The sequence below is a fragment of the Hyperolius riggenbachi genome, chromosome 4 (genome assembly GCF_040937935.1).
Source record: "Hyperolius riggenbachi isolate aHypRig1 chromosome 4, aHypRig1.pri, whole genome shotgun sequence".
NCBI classification, from domain to species: domain Eukaryota; kingdom Metazoa; phylum Chordata; class Amphibia; order Anura; family Hyperoliidae; genus Hyperolius; species Hyperolius riggenbachi.
The window spans coordinates 208,128,169-208,147,774 of record NC_090649.1 but is presented as its reverse complement, the minus strand read 5'-3'; the positions used below and the strand labels follow the sequence as shown (position 1 = coordinate 208,147,774).

General features: G+C 42.5%; 1 protein-coding gene across 8 annotated transcripts in view; it reads left to right on the top strand.

The window, feature by feature from the left end:
• The window catches only part of LRCH3 (leucine rich repeats and calponin homology domain containing 3), a 189,886-nt gene that overhangs the window by 105,847 nt on the left and 64,433 nt on the right, over nt 1–19,606 (top strand). For all 8 annotated transcript variants that reach the window (XM_068281290.1, XM_068281293.1, XM_068281291.1 and 5 more), the window contains 4 exons: nt 657–762; nt 13,307–13,443; nt 16,851–16,945; nt 18,612–18,705. In XM_068281290.1, coding sequence (XP_068137391.1) covers nt 657–762; nt 13,307–13,443; nt 16,851–16,945; nt 18,612–18,705 — 432 coding nt within the window. The remainder of the gene's footprint in view (nt 1–656; nt 763–13,306; nt 13,444–16,850; nt 16,946–18,611; nt 18,706–19,606) is intronic.

Here is a 19,606-nt window from a genome sequence, read left to right as displayed (position 1 = left end):
CTGTCTCAATGCTATCGCCTCCTTTCAGTTTTCTAAAACGCAACGTGGACATGAACGTTAGTTATTTTCTCCACCCCACAATCCATCGCCCCTACTTGACATGACAATTTCTGTTGATGGCCGTTTAATCACCCCTGTCACCCAGGCGTTGCCTAGGTATAATATTGGACTTGACTCTCTCATTCAAAACACTCAGAAACAAACTGTCCTCCTCTTGTCGCCTCTGCCAAAAAAAATATCTCCCGCATCCATCGTTTTCTCACACAGGACACTACTAAACTTCTTGTTTGTGATTTGCCACCACAATTGCAAAAATGAGATCATCTTGTCAGGTCCTTCTACTCACGGTACATAATTGCAACCAGGGATGTCCAGATTTTGCTTTATTATAATGTATGCATTCATTATGTTTTGCATGCACTGTTGCTTTTTTTTCCAGCAGATTTATTATTATTTTTTTTTCCCTTAATGAAATATCAGTTTTTTTGTTTATTAGTTGTTCTGTTGTTAATTGCTTCTTTGTTGTTAATTGTAAATACATTACTAACATATGCACATCTTTTTATACTTTTGTTTTTACATAAATGCATATGGTATGTTTGGGTTTCCTTTTTACATTTCTAACATTCAGCACTATTTTATTTTTCCTTATAAAGGATGTAAGTTGCAATGAGATACAGACACTCCCTAGACAAATTGGCAAATTAGACTCACTACGAGATCTGAATATTAGAAGAAACCACTTATTACAGCTTCCTGAAGGTGAATAATTCTGCTTTGTTTTATATTCTGCAGTGATTTTCTTGTATAGCGTGATTTTTTCCTCAAGATTGGCAGTGGGTCGTGTTTAGTTAATGTACTTTGCTTTTATATTCTCTCTGGTAAGAAATAATTCTGCAGGTGTAAAATTTAGCTCCATTTGATTTAATATACTTTGCAGGCTTTACCAGTTTCAGATAACTATGTTGACATGTTAGCTTCACATCACAGGACTGTACCTGACCAACACATATTGGCAAAAAATTGGTACCACTTCTACTTATGGTAGAACATCCACCATAGATGCCCAGTTCATATGAAGAGTAAAAGTTAACATTTGCGTTATTGAATTTTGTGCCCACAATATCAGTGCTGCGGAGTTGGTACAAAATCCTCTGATTAAAATTTCAATGACTCCACGCTTCGACAGTGACTTTTCTAATTTGCATGTAACAATCTTGTTGATTAAAAGTATGAATATAGTATGAATATAAAAGGCATTTCATCACTACAAACACCTAGGAATTTAAAGCTATATTAAGATGACATCTGCTTTTGGCACCCTAGATTGTTCGCCATCCCAGCCTGTCATTGCCAATGTGAATCCCCCAGCATGTCATCTGTTTAATAACATTTACGGAGCCCCATGCCAGCCGGGTTCCAGTGTGTAGCCCTACCACCTTGCAGAAATAAGATTGGGGCCAATCACTGCACTCCCTCAGTAACAAAGGAGTTCAGTGATTGGCCCCAATGACAGAGCCATGGTCCCACCTTCAAAACCATCAGCTGCTATTAACCTCCCTGGCGGCTAAGCCGCCGCGGAGGATTGCTCAGGCCCTGTTGGGCCGATTTGTACACTTTTTTTTTTTTGCACGCATCTAGCACTTTGCTAGCTGCGCGCACAATTCGATCGCCGGCGATTCGCCGCTACCCGCCGCGTTAGAGGGGGCCCCCCAGACCCCGTGCGCAGCCTGGCCAATCAGTGCCAGGCAGCGCTGTGGGGTGGATCGGGACTTCCTCTGTCGTCATGACGTCGTGACGTCATCCCGATCGTCGCCATGGCGACGGGGGAAACCAAACAGGAAATCCCGTTCTGAACGGGATTTTCTGTTTGCTCTGATTGCTGGAGGCGATCGGAAGGGGTGGGGGGATGCCGCTGCACAGCAGCTATCATGTAGCTAGCGCTAGGCGGTTTTAATAGACCGCCAGGGAGGTTAAGAAGCGAGAAGTGAGCAGCTGTGAAGTGGCAGTCTGGTGCAATGCCCCCCGCCTGATGGTAGTTTGCTCCCAAAAGGCTACTTCCTCAGATCAGAGCTGCGTAGCTGCTATGTACCATATTTTTCAGACTATAAGAAGCTCCGGAACATTACACCCCTGGATTTAGAGGTCAAACACCAGGGGAGGGGGGCAGGGAACTAAACCTGGTGCGTCCATGGTGCAGGGGCATCTTGTGGAGCTCCCCCCCCCCCCCCCCCCCAAGCTGGTCTACTATATTCTGTCCCCTTATATGACTGAGTGTAAGTGCATGATGGGCCAGCAGATCTCTAAGCTCATTGCTTGGGTTTTTAGGATTTACTTGTAAAGAATAGGTTAAGTTTAAAAATGTGTTTCAGTTGCAGATGCGTTGATAAGATTTTTAAAAAAAACATCACATACTTCTTTACACAAAAACACTTTTTGATTCAAGGCATATTTGTGAAGTGGTCATAAAGAAATGAATGCAGTTTTTCTACTTCAACTGCTGTGCCTTTCATGACAGATAGGTATAGTTGTAAGTCTGATATGATCTGCCCAAATTAAGTTTGCACAGGTTACTTTGCATCTGAGCCTTTAAAGTATAGAGCATGTGCAGCAGGCTCTTGCAGTAGTTCTGTGGTATTTCTAATCCCCTGCAAGAATGACAGAGGAAGCAGGGAAATGTAACACTGCCCAAAGGCTGTGGGCAGTGGCAACAGGGGCTGATCCAGAGCTGCCCCAGCTGCATTGTGTCTGTCACTTTGCAGGGAGTCTGGATCATAACGTCAGCCTCTCGTTCTCTATGGTGGGGACATAAGCATCAGAGGGCTGCATGTCGCTCACCCATGTCCCGCTGCTTGTCTCTGCTTTTATATCTGGTCACGCTCCATTCCCTTCTGATGTCTGTAGAAGCAGAGTCACTGTCCTGCTATTAGGAATCAGTGATGCTACGTGCTTCTGTATATACATCGGAGGGGAGGAGAGTGAAGTGTGACCATAAATAAAGCAGAGACGAGCAGTGGGACGGGGTGAGTGATTTGAAGCTGCTTCAAACAGCCCTCTGCTTGTGTCCCCTGCCAGAGATAGGGATAGAATGTGAGGCTGACGTCATGATCCAGGCTCCCTGCAAAGCAGCAAGACTCTTCACCTGAGGCGGCTCTTTGTCAGCCTCTGTTGCCCCGAGTCCTGTGCTCTCTGCCTGCGGCCTTGGGGTGGTGCTTCATTTGTCAGCCTAGTCTCCATCCCGCTATATACAGTGCAGAGCCGCAGTGGGAGGGGGGTTAGTGATGCAGCACATCTGCTCGCTATGGAGGAAGAGCATGTAATTAATAATGTTTTCATTTGACTGGCCCTGATGGTCTCGGAAGCAGGACAACAGCTCTGTCATTGGGCCAATCACTGTGCAGTGACTGTGCAGTGATTGGCCTTATGACGGAGCAGTGGTCCCACCTCCAAGTCCATCGAAATTAACACATTTTAAGTTACTGGTTCTTCCTCATAGCGTGGAGATGCGCTGAATCGCCACAGATGTCCTTTCCTTTCCTGTAGTTAGGTAATGATACCCCCTACAGTGCTCGCACCAGGTTCAACACTGTGCTGATGATGGCCCATGTAGTCCATGGTAAAGCTGGGCACTCCTGACCCTCCCCACAGGGCTGTGGAGTCGGTACAAAAATCTTCCAACTCCGACTTCTCAGTTTATGAAACCACTACTCCAACTCCGACTCCGGGTAACCAAAATGGCCCCGACTCCGACTCCTTAGTCTAATATTTAACAGGGCTGTGGATTTTGTACAAAAATTATCCGACTCCTCAGTTTATGAAACCACGACTCCAACTCCGGGTGCCCAAAATTGCCTCGACTCCGACTCAGACTCCACAACCCTGCCTCCCCATGCTATATTTGGACCATAAGACGCCCTTACTTTTTCTTCTCACATTTGCATCTTATGGTCCGAAAAATACGGCAAATGTGTACATCAGAGGACAGAGAAGAAGGGACATAGGAATGAGGACATCAGAGGACACTGGGGCACAGGGGACGCTGGGAGACAGAGGAGGAAACAAGAGGTACACGGAAGGCACAAGGCGGACATAACTGGGGAGAGAAGGTCCATAAGACGACCCTGCACCATGGACACACCATGTTTAGTATATTTCTTTATCACCTTGTTTTTGTCCTCTAAACCTAGGTGTGACAGTCCAAAAAGTACACTAGGTTACCCACTTCATACCTTTTAATGTTAACAATCTTAGTAATTTGTATCGCAAGGGGCTAGGACGAATAAGGCGGAAGAGGTGGCAGCCCTGTCGGGTTTGCAGCATTTAATACTTGTAAGATTCACTTACACCTAAGATCAAACTAGGTGAAAATGTGGTAACGTCCAGGTTGACAGAGATAAAGTCAAGTTGGGACATATTGAGTAACTAATCAATGTATACAACGATTATGAAACATTGATACTTTTGGAATTTTGCATGCTTTTTTTGTGTGATTATACCATTGTTATATTTGAGGGAACACTTGAGCCATCACAATTTTACTTTGAATCATTCAGACTAAATTGTTAAAACAAATGTTTTAAAAACAACTTCCAGCATTATCCAATAAAATTTCACCAGTTTTTCTCAACCCAAATTGCAGCTAATTTGCATTTTATGTACTGTATTTTCATGTCATAGTTATGAAACCTTCTGTGGTAAATATAGAGTACCCTTTGTCTTTCACAGATTCTTAGAAAAGTATGGAGTACATTGCACAATTGCTTCTGCTGGAATGTCCTCTGAGCAATGAGTAAACTATGCTGGCTTGGGATGAACAGCACAGAAGCAGGCTGTAAGGCCAGCTTCTTAAACTCACTATAGTAGTAATGTCATTCCTGATTAATGCAGGGGGAATTTACAGTCCACACTCTTAGATGACACTTCAGTCTGTTGTTCTGACATTCATTGTTTACTTATGCTATATCTGCTTATTTATTCAATGCCCAAAAAATACTTTTTTTGTGGTTTGTTTTTGATGAAATAGTAGACTTGGAAAGCACTCTAATAGGCATTCAGGATGTATTCCATGACCTAATGTCCTGTGTACCTCAGTTACAGCATACAAAATGTACTTTTAAAAAGGTTGTAACTTGTATAATGGCTCCTTTATTAAATATTACCAGGGTTCGAATCCTGGCTAGGGTCAGTACCGATTCAGTAAGGAGTTCAAGGCAAGACTCCCTTACACTGCAGGGTGGCCTCTTGAGCGCGTCCCAGTTGCTGCAGCTCTTGAGCGCTTTGTCAGACAGGAGAAAATCGCTATACAAATGTTCGGATTATTATTAATACAGCAACAGCAAGCACTCCAGCAAACCTAATAGTGCTCTCCCTCTCAGATCACTTTTTATAATGTCAGTACCCCCTTATTTAATCAATTTAAATCTCCTTTTACTCTATCATGATTCACAGAACACCTACTGGACCAGGGGGGGAACGGCTAGCTATACCCCCTGTTTCCAGCTGTTTCCAACTGCCAAATAAGCAAACCGCATCGCTTTCCACTGACATCATTTGCCAGCAGTAAAAATGTCACCATGTGATGTTTAAATGGGAATGTAAATCAGGGAGAGGAAAGATTTTACAATGGGCAAACACTAACTAAATCATTTATTCATAAATATTGTAAAAATCAAGCACTTTTTAATTATTTTCACTGGAGTTTCTCTTTTTAAAGGGAACCTGAAGTGAGAGGATTATGGAAGCAGACATATTTAATTTTAATAACTACCGGTCGCTTGGCAGTCCTGCTGATCCTCTGCCTCTAATACTTTTAACCACAGATCCTAAACAAGCAAGCAGATCAGTTTTTTTGACTGGATTTGTTGCATACTTGTTTCAGGTGAGCGATTCAGACACTATAGATGCTAGAAGGATCAGCAGGACTGCTAAGCAACGGGTACTGTTTTAGGGGCTGTCTACACTCGTCAATTTTTCTGTGCTTTTTCTGCACAAGAAATCTGCAACCAATGGTAATCAATAGGCTAGTTCACACTTGAATGCGGTTTTCACATGCCGAAAAACAATTGACAGCAATGCAAAACTGTCCGACAACTCATGCAGAAAAACAAGTAGAGACGAGCCCTAAAAGGAAATAAATATGGCAGCCTCCATATACTTCTCATTTTAGGTTCCCTTTTAACACCGTTTTTACATACGTTTACAAAGATTACAGTTTATGTACGTCCTGTAACTGGCAGGACCTGTGCAACAGCTTGTGTTTCTGACTGTCTCCAGTGTAATTTCCTCATTCATGTCCTACTGTTTTCTTAAACTCAACATAAACAAAAGCAAAATGGTTATCTTTCCACTACTAATCTTAACACCCATGCCTCAAATAACAAACTGTTGATGGTAATCTTGTGACAACTGGAAGGAATCATAGTAAAGGTCCGTACACACGCTGGGCTGGAGGCAATGACGGGTCCGTCGTCACCTCCCGCTGGGTGGGCGTTCCAGCGACAGTCCGTCGTGTGTACGCACTGTCGGCAGACTGATACGGCTGTTTCTGAGCGATCCAGCCCGGCGTGTGTACGGACCTTTAGAAGAAAAGGGTGAGCTTCTGAGAGGAACTTACGGTGAGGCAAGTATAAAATATTAATTTGAAAGTACTGTAAATCACATGTTTTTAAATAATTTAATTTTTTAAGAATTTTAAATAATTTTACTCAGCTCAGGTTCTTTTCAAGAAATTGAATTGGCTTTTTTTTTTTTTTTAAATGCTAGCTTATTAGTTTATTAGACCTTCAATATACTGTAACAGCATGGTTATATGTTTACATGAGTAATGGTGACAGGGTAACCTTTTCCTATGGTTAAATTTAAATACATATGTACATCTAACAATTTGCATAACAGCACTAATAAACCATTTGGTTAGAGACTTAATTGGCATGCTAAACTTGTTGTGCCATATAGTCCCTGACCGCATGACTGGCCATATATAAAACCACATAGCTGAGTTCTATAATTGTTGTTTGGGTTTTTTTTTTTTTTTGCTGTAATGGTGGTAGCTGGTTGAACAGTTCTGGCTGAGCCCAGGTTTACTTGGATTTGCTTTGAGCATAGCAAACAGTTCTTTTATTTGTACTGTAATTTTCTGGTCTCATAGAATGGCATAGGTTTGGCTCTCCCAATTCTAACTCAGAAAAAAATAGTTTTACTTTAACCGGTTCAGCACAGCAGTCCGAAAATCTCATGCATCTGAGCAACGTTCACCTCCCATTCATTCGCCTATAACTTTATTGCTACTTATCACAATGAATTGATCTAGATCTTGTTTTTTCCGCCACTAATTAGGCTTTCTTTGGGTAGTACATTTTGCTAAGAATTATTTTTTTCTAAATCTATTTTAACAGGAAGATTAAGAAAGAAATGAAAAAAATTCATTATTTCTCAGTTTTTGGCCATTATAGTTTGAAATTAATATACGCTACCGTAATTAAAACTCATGTATTTTATTTGCCCATCTGTCCCGGTTATTACACCGTTTAAATGATGTCCCTATCACAATTTATGGTGCCGATATTTCATTTAGAAATAAAGGTGCATTTTTTCAATTTGCGTCCATCACTATTTATAAGCTTATAATTTTAAATAATATAATAACATATTCTCTTGACATGCATATTTAAAAAGTTCAGACCCTTGGGTAACTATTTATGTTGTTTTTTGTTTTTTTTTTAATTGTATTTTTTATTTTATTTTTTAATAAAAAAAAGTGTATGTGGGTAATTTTTGGTGTGGGAGGGAAACTGCTAATTTTAAATGTAAAATAATATATTTTTTTTTATTAAAAATGTATGTAGGTGCAGTTTACTATTTGGCCACAAGATGGCCACAGTGAAAAAAGTCCTGGATGCGAACGATCTCGCATCCAGGAACTAAAATGCTGGGGAGAAGTTTCCTGGGGGCAGAAATACCGCGCTCTGGAGAGAAAGCGTCGGTATTTCTGCAGGGAAGTTAGATCGGTGAATGGGAATTATATTCCCATTCACTGATCGGGGGGCTAGCGGCGGGCAGCAGGAGCGCACGCGGGGGCGCGCCCGATCGCACGCACCAGCCGGCGGCAGCAGCAGTGCCTAATTGGACGAGGAAGCTCGTCCAGATAGGCCGAACTGGTTAAAGGGACCCTGAGCACTTGTTAAAAATGAAATAGTGACTTACCTGGGGCTTCCTCCAGCCCACCGTAGGCCATAAGGTTATCCACTCCCGGTCCCAGCAGGCGGCTCCATTATCGGAGGACTTCGGCCTGAAGTCGTCAGGCCTTCTTCCCGCATGCACACACTCTGCCACTGGGAGTGTACTACACCTGCGCAGCACTTTTGCAGAATGCTCCTGGCTGTGGGAGCCGCCGGACTGCGCTGACTGGCTGAATTACCGGGACTCATAGCAAAAGATCCAGGTGGCGGAGGAGGACATCGAGGGACTGATTAGCCTGAAGGGGGCTGGAGGAAGCCCCAGGTATGAATACAATTTTTCTTTTCATCCATCTCCGGTACCCTTTAATTTGTAGTCCCCAAACCAAATTTTAACATATCAAATTATTGGATTTCATGAGCAAAGGAAGTACATACATTTGCATAAACCAGCATCAACGCAGAATTATTTCCATCTCATTGATCATCTCTATTAGTGACACGGCTACACATCGGGCTTTATTCTTACAGCATAGATGTTGTTTAGTGTGTGTGTATATGTTAGTGTGTGTGTGTGTGTGTATGTATATATATATATATATATATATATATATATGTATATGTATGTATATGTATATGTATATATGTATATATATATATATATATATATATGTATATGTATGTATGTTATTTATACACATATATATATGTGTATAAATAACAATGCAGAGTAGTTCACCAGCCTCAGGATATTACCATGCAGATCTCGGAGTCCTACTGGGATGAGGGGTCCATCACACCTCTCAATTTCAAAGTCCACATAAAAAATTCTCATCCAGGACTCGACCCACAAACTGATGTGAGATTAATCACTGGTATTTATTCCATTGTTGCAGAAATATATACAGTATAACAAAACAGCACGATGTTTCGGGCATAGGCCCTTTATCAAGTGCTCAAACTTCTGATATGAACAATGCAACATATATAGACACAACTTAACACACCACACCCAACAATTGGGGGGCGGGCACATGCTTAGTTACTAGTTAACCCTTTCAAGGGTAAAGAGCTGCTACCTGTTAAAGGAAACATCTGAGACTAAAGTCTTCATTCAAGCCACCAGGTGATTGAGTCCCCAAACACTCCATCCAGTAGGCCTCACGTCTAAGGAGCATGTTTCTGTGGGACTTGCCCTCCTGGAAGGATACAACTTCCAATATCTGCCATCTTAAATGGCTCACGCTATGTCTTGACTCAACAAAATGTCGTGCCAGGGGGGACACTGTGTTTATATCCTCTCCCCTATCCCTGGCTTTCTTCAAGACCTGGATGTTACTTTTGTGTTCATTGAGCCCAATCTTAATTTCCCTTGTGGACTGACCCCCCAGTCTGGGGGGGTAGTCCAGAGGTTTCTGGGTCCCCCTAAGACAGGTAAATTTCCGTGCCTCCACTGCCAGCATTTTAACAACATCATTAACCTCCTGAGCGGTCTGGACGGTCAGCTCGTCCATCACCGCCGGAGGCTGCCGCTCAGGCCCTGCTGGGCCGATTTTTATCAAATAAAGTGCAGCACACGCAGCCGGCACTTTGCCAGCCGCGTGTGCTGCCTGATCGCCGCCGCCCTGCGGCGATTCGCCGCGAACAGCGGCGAAAGAGGGCCCCCCTAGCCGCCTGAGCCCTGCGCAGCCGGAACAAAAAGTTCCGGCCAGCGCTAAGGGCTGGATCGGAGGCGGCTGACGTCAGGACGTCGGCTGACGTCGATGACGTCACTCCGCTCGTCGCTATGGCGACGATATAAGCAAAACAAGGAAGGCCGCTCATTGCGGCCTTCCTTGTTTATTCTGGGCGCCGGAGGCGATCGGAAGATCGCCTCCGGAGCGCCCTCTAGTGGGCTTTCATGCAGCCAACTTTCAGTTGGCTGCATGAAATAGTTTTTTTTTTATTTAAAAAAAATCCTCCCGCAGCCACCCTGGCGATTTAATCAGAACGCCAGGGTGGTTAAGGGCCCAGAGGTACATCATCCCCGCACAGGAGCATCCATCACACTGAGAGATTTCGCCACATGTGACACTAAGGGGTGGTTTATTACATCAAGTGCCCCTGTGGCTTGGGGTACGCGGGTCAGTCCACAAGGGAAATTAAGATTAGGCTCAATGAACACAAAAGTAACACCCAGGTGAAAGGGTTAACTAGTAACTAAGCATGTGCCCGCCCCCCAATTGTTGGGTGTGGTGTGTTAAGTTGTGTCTATATATCTTGCATTGTTCATATCAGAAGTTTGAGCACTTGATAAAGGGCCTATGCCCGAAACATCATGCTGTTTTGTTATACTGTATATATTTCTGCAACAATGGAATAAATACCAGTGATTAATATCACATCCGTTTGTGGGTCGAGTCCTGGATACACACACACACACACACACACACACACACACACACACACACACACACACACACACACACACACACACACACACACACACACACACACACACACACACACACACACACACACACACACACACACACACACACACACACACACACACACACACACACACACCATCCAATTGTATCATGCTCTTTAATTAATAATACATAGCAGTCACAGAAAACGACGTTTCGGGGCGCAGCCCCTTTCTCAAGTTGGTGACAGCTTAAATGAGTTGCAACAACATACATAATATATACCCCAACCCAAATTCAAACTAGCCAATCCTGGGCTGTAAAACAATACAGCCAATCAGGTAAGTCAGGACACAAGGCGGACCTGATAGAGAACATTAACATCAGGGGGAACCAATAGAATACTGGGGCACATACCCTTGAAGACACTCCAGCCATAAGCAAGACCACCCGCTCAACCCGATGGACGCCGCCATCTGAGCCTGCCCCCTCCTCGGAAAGGAGAGGAGACGTGCGCATTGGCTCGCCGCGGCAGTGCGACGTCACGTGGTCATAGACCACAATGCCGGAAGAGGTAAGACGCAGAGAGTCGTGTGAAGCGCAGATGAAACAGCGCATATCACACGCCAGAACATCAGCCTCCACCGGCCAAGCGCCGCCCACCGCAGCGTAGCCATGGAGACACCCATACAGGGAGCAGGATCATCCCACCCAGGCCAGAGTGTAAACACACCGGCGTGCTGCACCACGAGTCCCAGAGACAGAGAGAAGATGTATCAATAGCCATATAATAAAAAATATATATCATCTTTTTTTTTTTTTTTATTCCTGTGTACACATATATACAATCACAATCAGATATGTATATCTGACTTTAAAAATATGGGGACTGCTTTATTGAAGCAGCACAAAGAACTATTTTTTGATTGGTTTGTTTCATTTTTGTGGACTAAGCACATCTATTACTGTGTATATAAATTATGTATGACTATTATCTGAGAAATAGAACATTTTATCATATTTTCTATTTTAATTACAGTTTAAATTCATTAGGAGTCGGAGCATTTTTTTTCCAACTCCAGGCACCCAAAAATTTCTCCAACTCCACAGCCCTGTTTATTTCTAGTAGCTCTGCCTAAGGAAATAGTAAAATCTTTGTAGAATTAAATGTAGGCTTCTCACCTGGAAACGGTTTTCCACATCTAATGGGAAATTCTGCCGCATTACCTGTATGTATTGGAGAAAAACTGTGCCATTATGTGTATTTACTGGGGAAGTGCTGCAACGCTCCCTCAAAACCCAGCTTTTCTGACAAGCATATTCTCTAGCTTAGGCCATGCACTCTTTAACCTCGCATCTACATTAACTCCTCACTAAATAACCTAATAACGCACTGCCTGTACATATACTGTATACTTCCCCCACCTCTTGTTTCCACCCCATTCATTTAGACAGTGGCTCGCAAGGGCAGGACTCTCGCCCTTTTGTGTCTTGGAATGTTATTTTAATTGCTTGCAGTCTGTTATACATTTATACATTTTAGTCATCATGTTACATCTGCTATTGTAATCACCTGTTCTGTATTTTGTACCAGTGTTCATATTTGATGTATATCATTGTCTGTATCATTACGTATCCCTTGTTTGTTTTCTTACTTTGTACAGTGCCACGAATATGTTGGCGCTTTATAAATAAATAATAATCTATACTGGATATTATGGAATTGCCAATTTTTAATTAAATGTCTCCACCCCCCCACGTCACGTTTATAGTTTAGAATTTTAATTTAATTTTTTTAATGGGGGGGAGGGGGAGTGTTCCTATTCTTCTGTTTTTTTTTTTTTTTTTTAAATCCCATTTTTCACATGAAATTTACACATAGTGTAAATGCTGAAAAATTGTGTGTGATTTTGAAGTTAACATGTAAATTAACTTCCTTGGTATGAATAAAAAATCTTGTACAAAAAGCGCACACAAAAAAAGAATATAAAGAAAACTGGAAATGGAAAATTGCTAAACGCAGAAATGAAAACGTGGGTAGTTGCAGCCAGCATTTGCAGGGATAAGGGTGAATGCCTAAAACTGTATCCATATGAAATAGGCTTGTTGTATGGAATGGTTTCATTTCCTTCATTCCTTCATTGATCTGTTTTTAATTTTCCTTTTCTTATTAAAACAGGAAGGAAACTGTAGTATATTTTAATTGTCTTAAAGTGTTAGTTTTTTGTTTCGATTTTTGTGCACGTGAATTAAAAATTGTTTCTTGTACAGTTTCTGTCCTATCTGCATTTTTCTTCTGCCAATATTGGTGTTCTTACTCTTAAAGCTTTTTAAATGTCCATCAATTTAAGTTAAATGTACATATGTCTGTGTTTTGTGAAAGTGATACATACATAAACAATCAGCAATGTGACAAAATGTACGAAATTCATACTATAGTACATGATAGACAATACATTTTAATACATGTTACAGGGAGTAGAGAACATATGTTTTCTGTCCTTCATGGTCTGCTTTGTGATATGGCATTTTGAATGAAAAGCCTACCAAAGATTTTTGTGTATTTGTTACAGCTTTTATCTCTAGAAGCTTTTGGAGCACTAGTCACAAAACCACAATAACCTCTACATAAAAATTGCTTCAAAGAAGTAGAAGGCTTTGGCGTATTAGATTCAGTAACCATTCATTCATTCATTCTGTTTTTTGTTTTTATTCTCTCAGAACTTGCAGATTTGCCTTTAGTTCGGTTGGATTTTTCTTGTAACAAAGTCACCAGTATCCCAGTGTGTTATCGAAACCTACGTCACCTCCAGACCATCGTCTTAGATAACAATCCTCTGCAGTCCCCTCCAGCTCAGGTGTGTTCATGACATCCTAAAATGTATGATGTGGTGATAGCAAGATAAAATAGAGTGATCGCAAGGTACAAAAGTGTAGTTACTTGTAGATTGCTGTTTGCACAGTGAACATCATTGGGTGGAAGCCTTGATCATAGGTTTTTGTCAAACAGATGAAGCTTTATAGGCTTGGTTCTCATCTGCAGCTTATGAAGCTGGATCCTGTGTGGCCATTGGGAGCGGTCAGTGTAGTGTCCTCTCTAATGGTTTCCTGTGGTTTGGCTGTACCGCAGGGCTGATGCGTTAACTCAGTAGGCTATATGGGGAATGCATCTGCCTGTCGAGAATTTCGTGGACTGCACAGAAGTGTGGCCCGCTTACTGAAACAGATTAAATGCATCCATATCAGGTTGAGAATCGTGAACAGCTCCTGTATATGAAATAGGACCTGTTCACTGACCGTTTTGTGGTGAGCAGAGAATGGACAAAAAATGTCTGTTCTCAGCTCAAGTGGGAACACAGCCTAAAGCTGTTGCTTGTACTAGTTTATAGATGTGTATGTATTAGCAGTTTCACTATCACTTTTTTTTCTTTCATTGTCTCTCTTTCAACCCCCTTGGCGGTACGCAGTTTCTGACTCTGCGTCCGCCGGGAGGTTTTTTTGACCCCCAATTTTTTTTTTTGCCGCTTTAGCTAGCATTTCGCTAGCTAAGCGTATGCTTTAGGTTGCTCCGGTCCCCCCCATGCCCGCCGATCGCCGCCGACTATACGTACCTCGCCACGATCCCACGAAGAGCGCAGTTTCCCAATCGGCTTCCGGCGTTGCTATGGCGACGATCCGAGCTGACGTCATGACGTCAGCCGCAATCCCGATCGCCGCCATTGCCTGGAGCCGATTGGGCGGCTGCGCCTGCGTGGGAACGCTGGGCGGTACGTATCCCGGAAATAACTGCGGGCGATCGCGGGGGACCGGAGCAACTTTGTGCATACGCTTAGCTAGCAAACCGCTAGCTAAAGCGTATTGCACCAGTTTCTTTGTTTTTTTAAGTCCTGGGGCCATGTGATCCTCCGCGGCGGCTACCCCGTGTGTAGCACGGGGTTACCGCTAAGGAGGTTAAGTGAACCCGAGGTGAGAGTGATATGGAGACTGCATATGTATTTTCTTTTAAGCCATACTACTTACCTGGCAGTATTACTGATCTATTTGGCTTTCTCTCTACTTTCATGGACAATCGGTAGCACCTGTCTTGTTGGGAGCGTGTCTCTGTGTAGCGTCCAGTGCCGAAAATGGCAGCGCTCATATCAGCTCTCAGGATGCTTCTCCAGTCCCACTCTTTTTTGTTCCTACTATCAGTGTATGCTTTGCTATGCTTGTATTACGTTAACTGTATGTGTATGCTGTAATGCTCTATTTGCTTTTTATTGTTTATATGTATGTACCATACTTAACTGTATGCGATGCTGTATTCTGCTTAATTGTACGCACAAGCTGTAATGTTGTCCTATGTATGCTTGTCCCATGTCTATGTATGTTCCATGCTTAAAGAGACACTGAAGCGAAAAAAAATATGATATAATGAATTGGTTGTGTACTATGAATAATTACTAGAAGATTAGCAGCAAAGAAAATATTCTCATATTTTTATTTTCAGGTATATAGTGTGTTTTCCAACATTGCATCATCCTCTAATATGTGCAGATTACACAACACTCTGCATTCAAAATTATTCTTTCAGAGCAGTCTGTAAACTAATGACCTCTCCTCTGGCAGATAAAAAGAAAACTTTACTTACAGTTGAGATAATAAAAGTCAGAAGACAGCCCTCTCCCTGACTTTGAAAGTCGTAGAGATTAATGGCTTTTTTGCATAGAGATAACAACTGGAGTTTCTGACCGCTTCCTGTACTGGAAACAATTACACTGATGTATCTGATCTTAATGTTTTATTTCTTAGCTGTGCTACACATACAAATCATAATATCATAATTTTTTTTCCGCTTCAGTGTCTCTTTAACCTCCTTGCCGGTTTTCCCGACCTGAGCTCAGGGTAGAAAAAAGAAGCTATTAGCGGTGATCCCGAGCTCAGGTCGGGGTAGGCATTGCAGAGCTTTACCTTTTAGTTGTGGAGTCCCGCACGCGATCTCGCTGCGCAGCGGGACTCCAGCCTCTCTCCCCGGCAGTGTGGGGTCTTTCCCTGGCTGCCGGGATCCCCCATGTCCCCGCTATTCTTCCGGGGACCCGGCAGCCAGTTGGAGCAGCGGAGCCGTGGTGGTGGCAGCAGAGCGGTTGTGGCAGCGTGACGTCATCGGGGGAGGGGCTAATATTGAAAACGAACTTCTCTATATTAGAGAAATATAGAGAAGTTCTTTTATATGTATATTAGCGCCATCTTGTGGGTAAAGAGAAAACTGCAGCACAGGAGCCCAGAATGGTACATTTTTTTTATTTTGCTGCAGATCTCCCTGCCAGAATGATTTTTTTCAGGTTTTAGGGTCTGAAAGAGTGGAAAAAATTGCAACGCTTTTAGACCCTAAAATCTGGAAAGAATCAGAACGGCAAGGAGGTTAACTGTATGCTATTTCTTGTTTCTTCATCAACAACCCTATATGAGCCAAAACCAATTCCGGGTACAATCCACTGTTGTACTTGGCAAAATAAAATCTGATTCTGAGTAGTGTCTGGATCACACCAGAAACAAGCACGCAGCTAATCTAGTCAGTTCTTACTATGTCAGAAACCCCTTATCTGCTGCATGCTTGTTAAGGGTCTATGGCTACAAGTATTAGGGCTCGTTCCCACTATCGCGAATCCGCATGCGTCCAATGCATGCAGATTCGCACATGTAATGCAAGTGGATGGGCCTGTTTCCACTGTAGCGTTGTTGAGGTGCGTTTTTTTCAGCGGTAAAAAAACGCACAAAAGAGCCAACGAATTCGCCTGCGAGTGGAATGCATGCGAATCGCCGCTAATGTATTTAATAGTAAAAACGCATGCGTTTGTTACATGCGTTTTTACCCGCGATTTCGCGTGCGATTTCGCGTGCGATTTCGCACCTTTTTCAATTTTATTTTGCCCTGGCAGTGTCATGGTTAATTTCGCATGGCACCCTGCCATGCGAAATCGCACGCGAAATCGCGGGTAAAAACGCATGTGGAAACGCATCCGCATGCGTTTTTACAAGTGTCGGAATGCCGGCGAAATCGCGTCGCAACAGTGGAAACAAGCCCTTTAAGGCAGAGGATCAGCAGGATAGCCAGGCAACTGGTATTGCTTAAAAGGAAAAAAATACGGCAGCCTCCATATCACACTTAACTTGGGTTCACTTTAAATGTTTAAAAAAATCTTTGGTAAAAATTGGTCCAAAGATCTCTTATATAATTGTATTTTTTTATATATCCTTGTAATTTGTTTTTCTTCCATCCAAATAGATTTGCATCAAAGGCAAGATCCATATTTTTAAATACCTAAACATAGAAGCTTGCAAGAATGCTTCAGACTTACCAGAGTATGACCGAAGACCTTGGTAGGTTGTGAACTTAAAGCTGTAAAATTATTCATGCAGTAAGTGTAAATGGGCAATGAATGCTTCAAGATTCATCAATTGTGCATATAGAGGTTGCAGCCCTGGTCACCATTGATGACCATATGCATGGCATCTTACTGCAGGCCACATTATAGCTGCAAGTACACATGAACAACACACTGAATGCTGCAAGCACACTATGGTATGGACTCTGCTGTAAGTGCCAGTCAGCAAATGGTAAAGTGCTAATAAGTACAAGCTGCTGGTAAATTCACTGCAGTAAGCCTTTCTGAGATTCTCCCTGTTTAATATGATGTCTTTTTGAGATATCATTTAGATATAGAAATTGCAGTGCTTGTTCCTTTTGAATCATGACTACTAAAAGCTGAACTCAGGTATTTTTGCTTTTTTGTAGTTGATTTGGAAATAGGTTTTGGGTTTTCATCATTATCTTGTTTCTCTATGGGAGAGGTTCTTCATCACGTCTTCTACCTAGAACATACATGGAGCTTTGTTACATTAACATGACAACTAGTGGTTCTAGAGGTAAAGGATGAACATCCATAAAAATTGTTCAAGAACCTGTACCTAATCCCCACTCTGCCAAAACTTGTAGCTTTAATCATCACTCTGGGGGAGGTAATCTCCACTTCCTGCAACCGCTAACGATACATGGCAATAATAGATATCCAACAGAAGTACCACGTGTACCGTGCAGGGAACTCCCGGGAGACATCAGCAGAAGCGAGGCCGCAGTTATTTGCAACATGAAAGTTGCAAAAACCAGAAGCGAGCCGCGGTGGGGACCGGATGATCTTTTTGTTCTGGCGTGGGCACAAGACATCGGGGGGAGGTGTAGGGGGCGTTAGAAGCACCAGGTAAGTTAAGAAAATTATTTTTTTAACAGGTTACAGTACTCCTTTAACCCCTTGCCACAGTGGGCTGCAATATCTTCTTTAACACATAATAAGAAAACAGTAGAGTATTGTACTGTGTTGGCCATCAGTAAAACCTGGATGATGGCATTTATTTGCTAACTTTGAAGAAAAGGAGTAAGCTTTTGGCTAATAGGTTTTCTTCAGACTCCGTTCCTGTATACTGACAAGATGTTAGACCAGCCAGCTTGTATACATTGGACATCAAAAAGAGATGCATAGATTGTTTAGCAAACATAAATAGATGTCATTTAGAGGCCTTGATTACAGCATCAAGAGGTTCTCACAAGGATGCTAGCTCATGTATTACAAATAGAGCCTATTATTATCATTTATTGTATTTATAATGCACCAACATATTACACAACGCTGCACAATGGATGAATAAGTTAACATACAAGGATAACACATCATGAAAATGCCTTTGATAACAGTAGTTCAATGTTTTTGTTAAAAATAGTCCGTTCTAGTCTGCAAGAAGGGTATCAGACAGTGAGATTGCATATCTGGAAACTGTAGGGAGGATTAGCAGCACGTCTGTAACGCTTAGAATGATTAATAATGGATTTGGAAAAGAAAACGTGAAAATGTTTAATTCTGAAATTGGTACATTCTTTAACAGGGTTATGTGAGGGAGCAGGTTGGTGTTGTACTTTATTTTCTGTTTGAACTTGATGGACTTGTGTCTCTTTTCAACCCAAATAACTATGTTACGATCTGTGTTTGTTTAGCCATGATGATGTCTATCCTGGTCGCACATATGGTGCTTTGGATTCTGGCTTTAACAGTGTTGACAGTGGAGACAAGAGGTGGTCTGGGAATGAGGTAAGATTTTTCACTGTAGTCTTCAGAGTTGCATCATCTTTATACTTATTTACTGAAAGGGAAATGATGTAATTTGAATATTTTAGCTGTCTCTTTCAACAGAGTATTGGGGGTTCTGCTAATTGCGAGTTGTTTTTTTTTGTTTTTTTTTTCATGTACTTCATAATTGTGGTTTATTGAGACTTATAAAAACCAATTGCATTAATGAACGATCCATGATGGCACTGTTTTTTTTTTTTTTTTTTTTTTTCTATGAAGAAACAGACTTCCTAAAAATAGTTTGGCAAAAAATGTTATTGCTCATCCTGAACAGTTCTGCGGTAGTTTGCTTGAAGTTAAAGGAAACTGCTGGTTCACACCCGCCGCTTTGTCCGCTATCGCGTTCGGCTCCGTGATCGTGTTTTGTGGGCAAAACCTTGCAATTCAGCGTTATTTGCGCTTACGGATCCCGTTCAATAGAACAGAAATCACAGAGCAATCGCCCCCAAAACGCTGCATGCAGCGCATTTGCGATTGATCTAAATCGCAACTGCTGCAGTGTGAATGTATCAATAGGGATACATTGTAGCAGCGCTTTACTGATCGCCAGTGATCAGCAAAGCGCTGAAGAATTGCCTCAATGTGAACTAGCCCTGACTGCACTGGCTCCATGCTTGTTGCAATTGCTTGGCTCAAACAACTAAAGCCTAATGCTGGGAATACACGGGTCGATCCCGCAGCCGATTAGCCGCCGGATCGACCCCAGCCGCGTCCGCGCGGATCAATTACCGCTCGTCCCCGCCGGCGCTTCCTTATCAGCGCTTGATTCCCTGCCCATTGTCCACTGGCAGGGATCGAGCTGGCGGGAGTCGAGCGGCTTGATCCGGCCAGCTGATAATATTCAGCTGGTCGATACACGGTA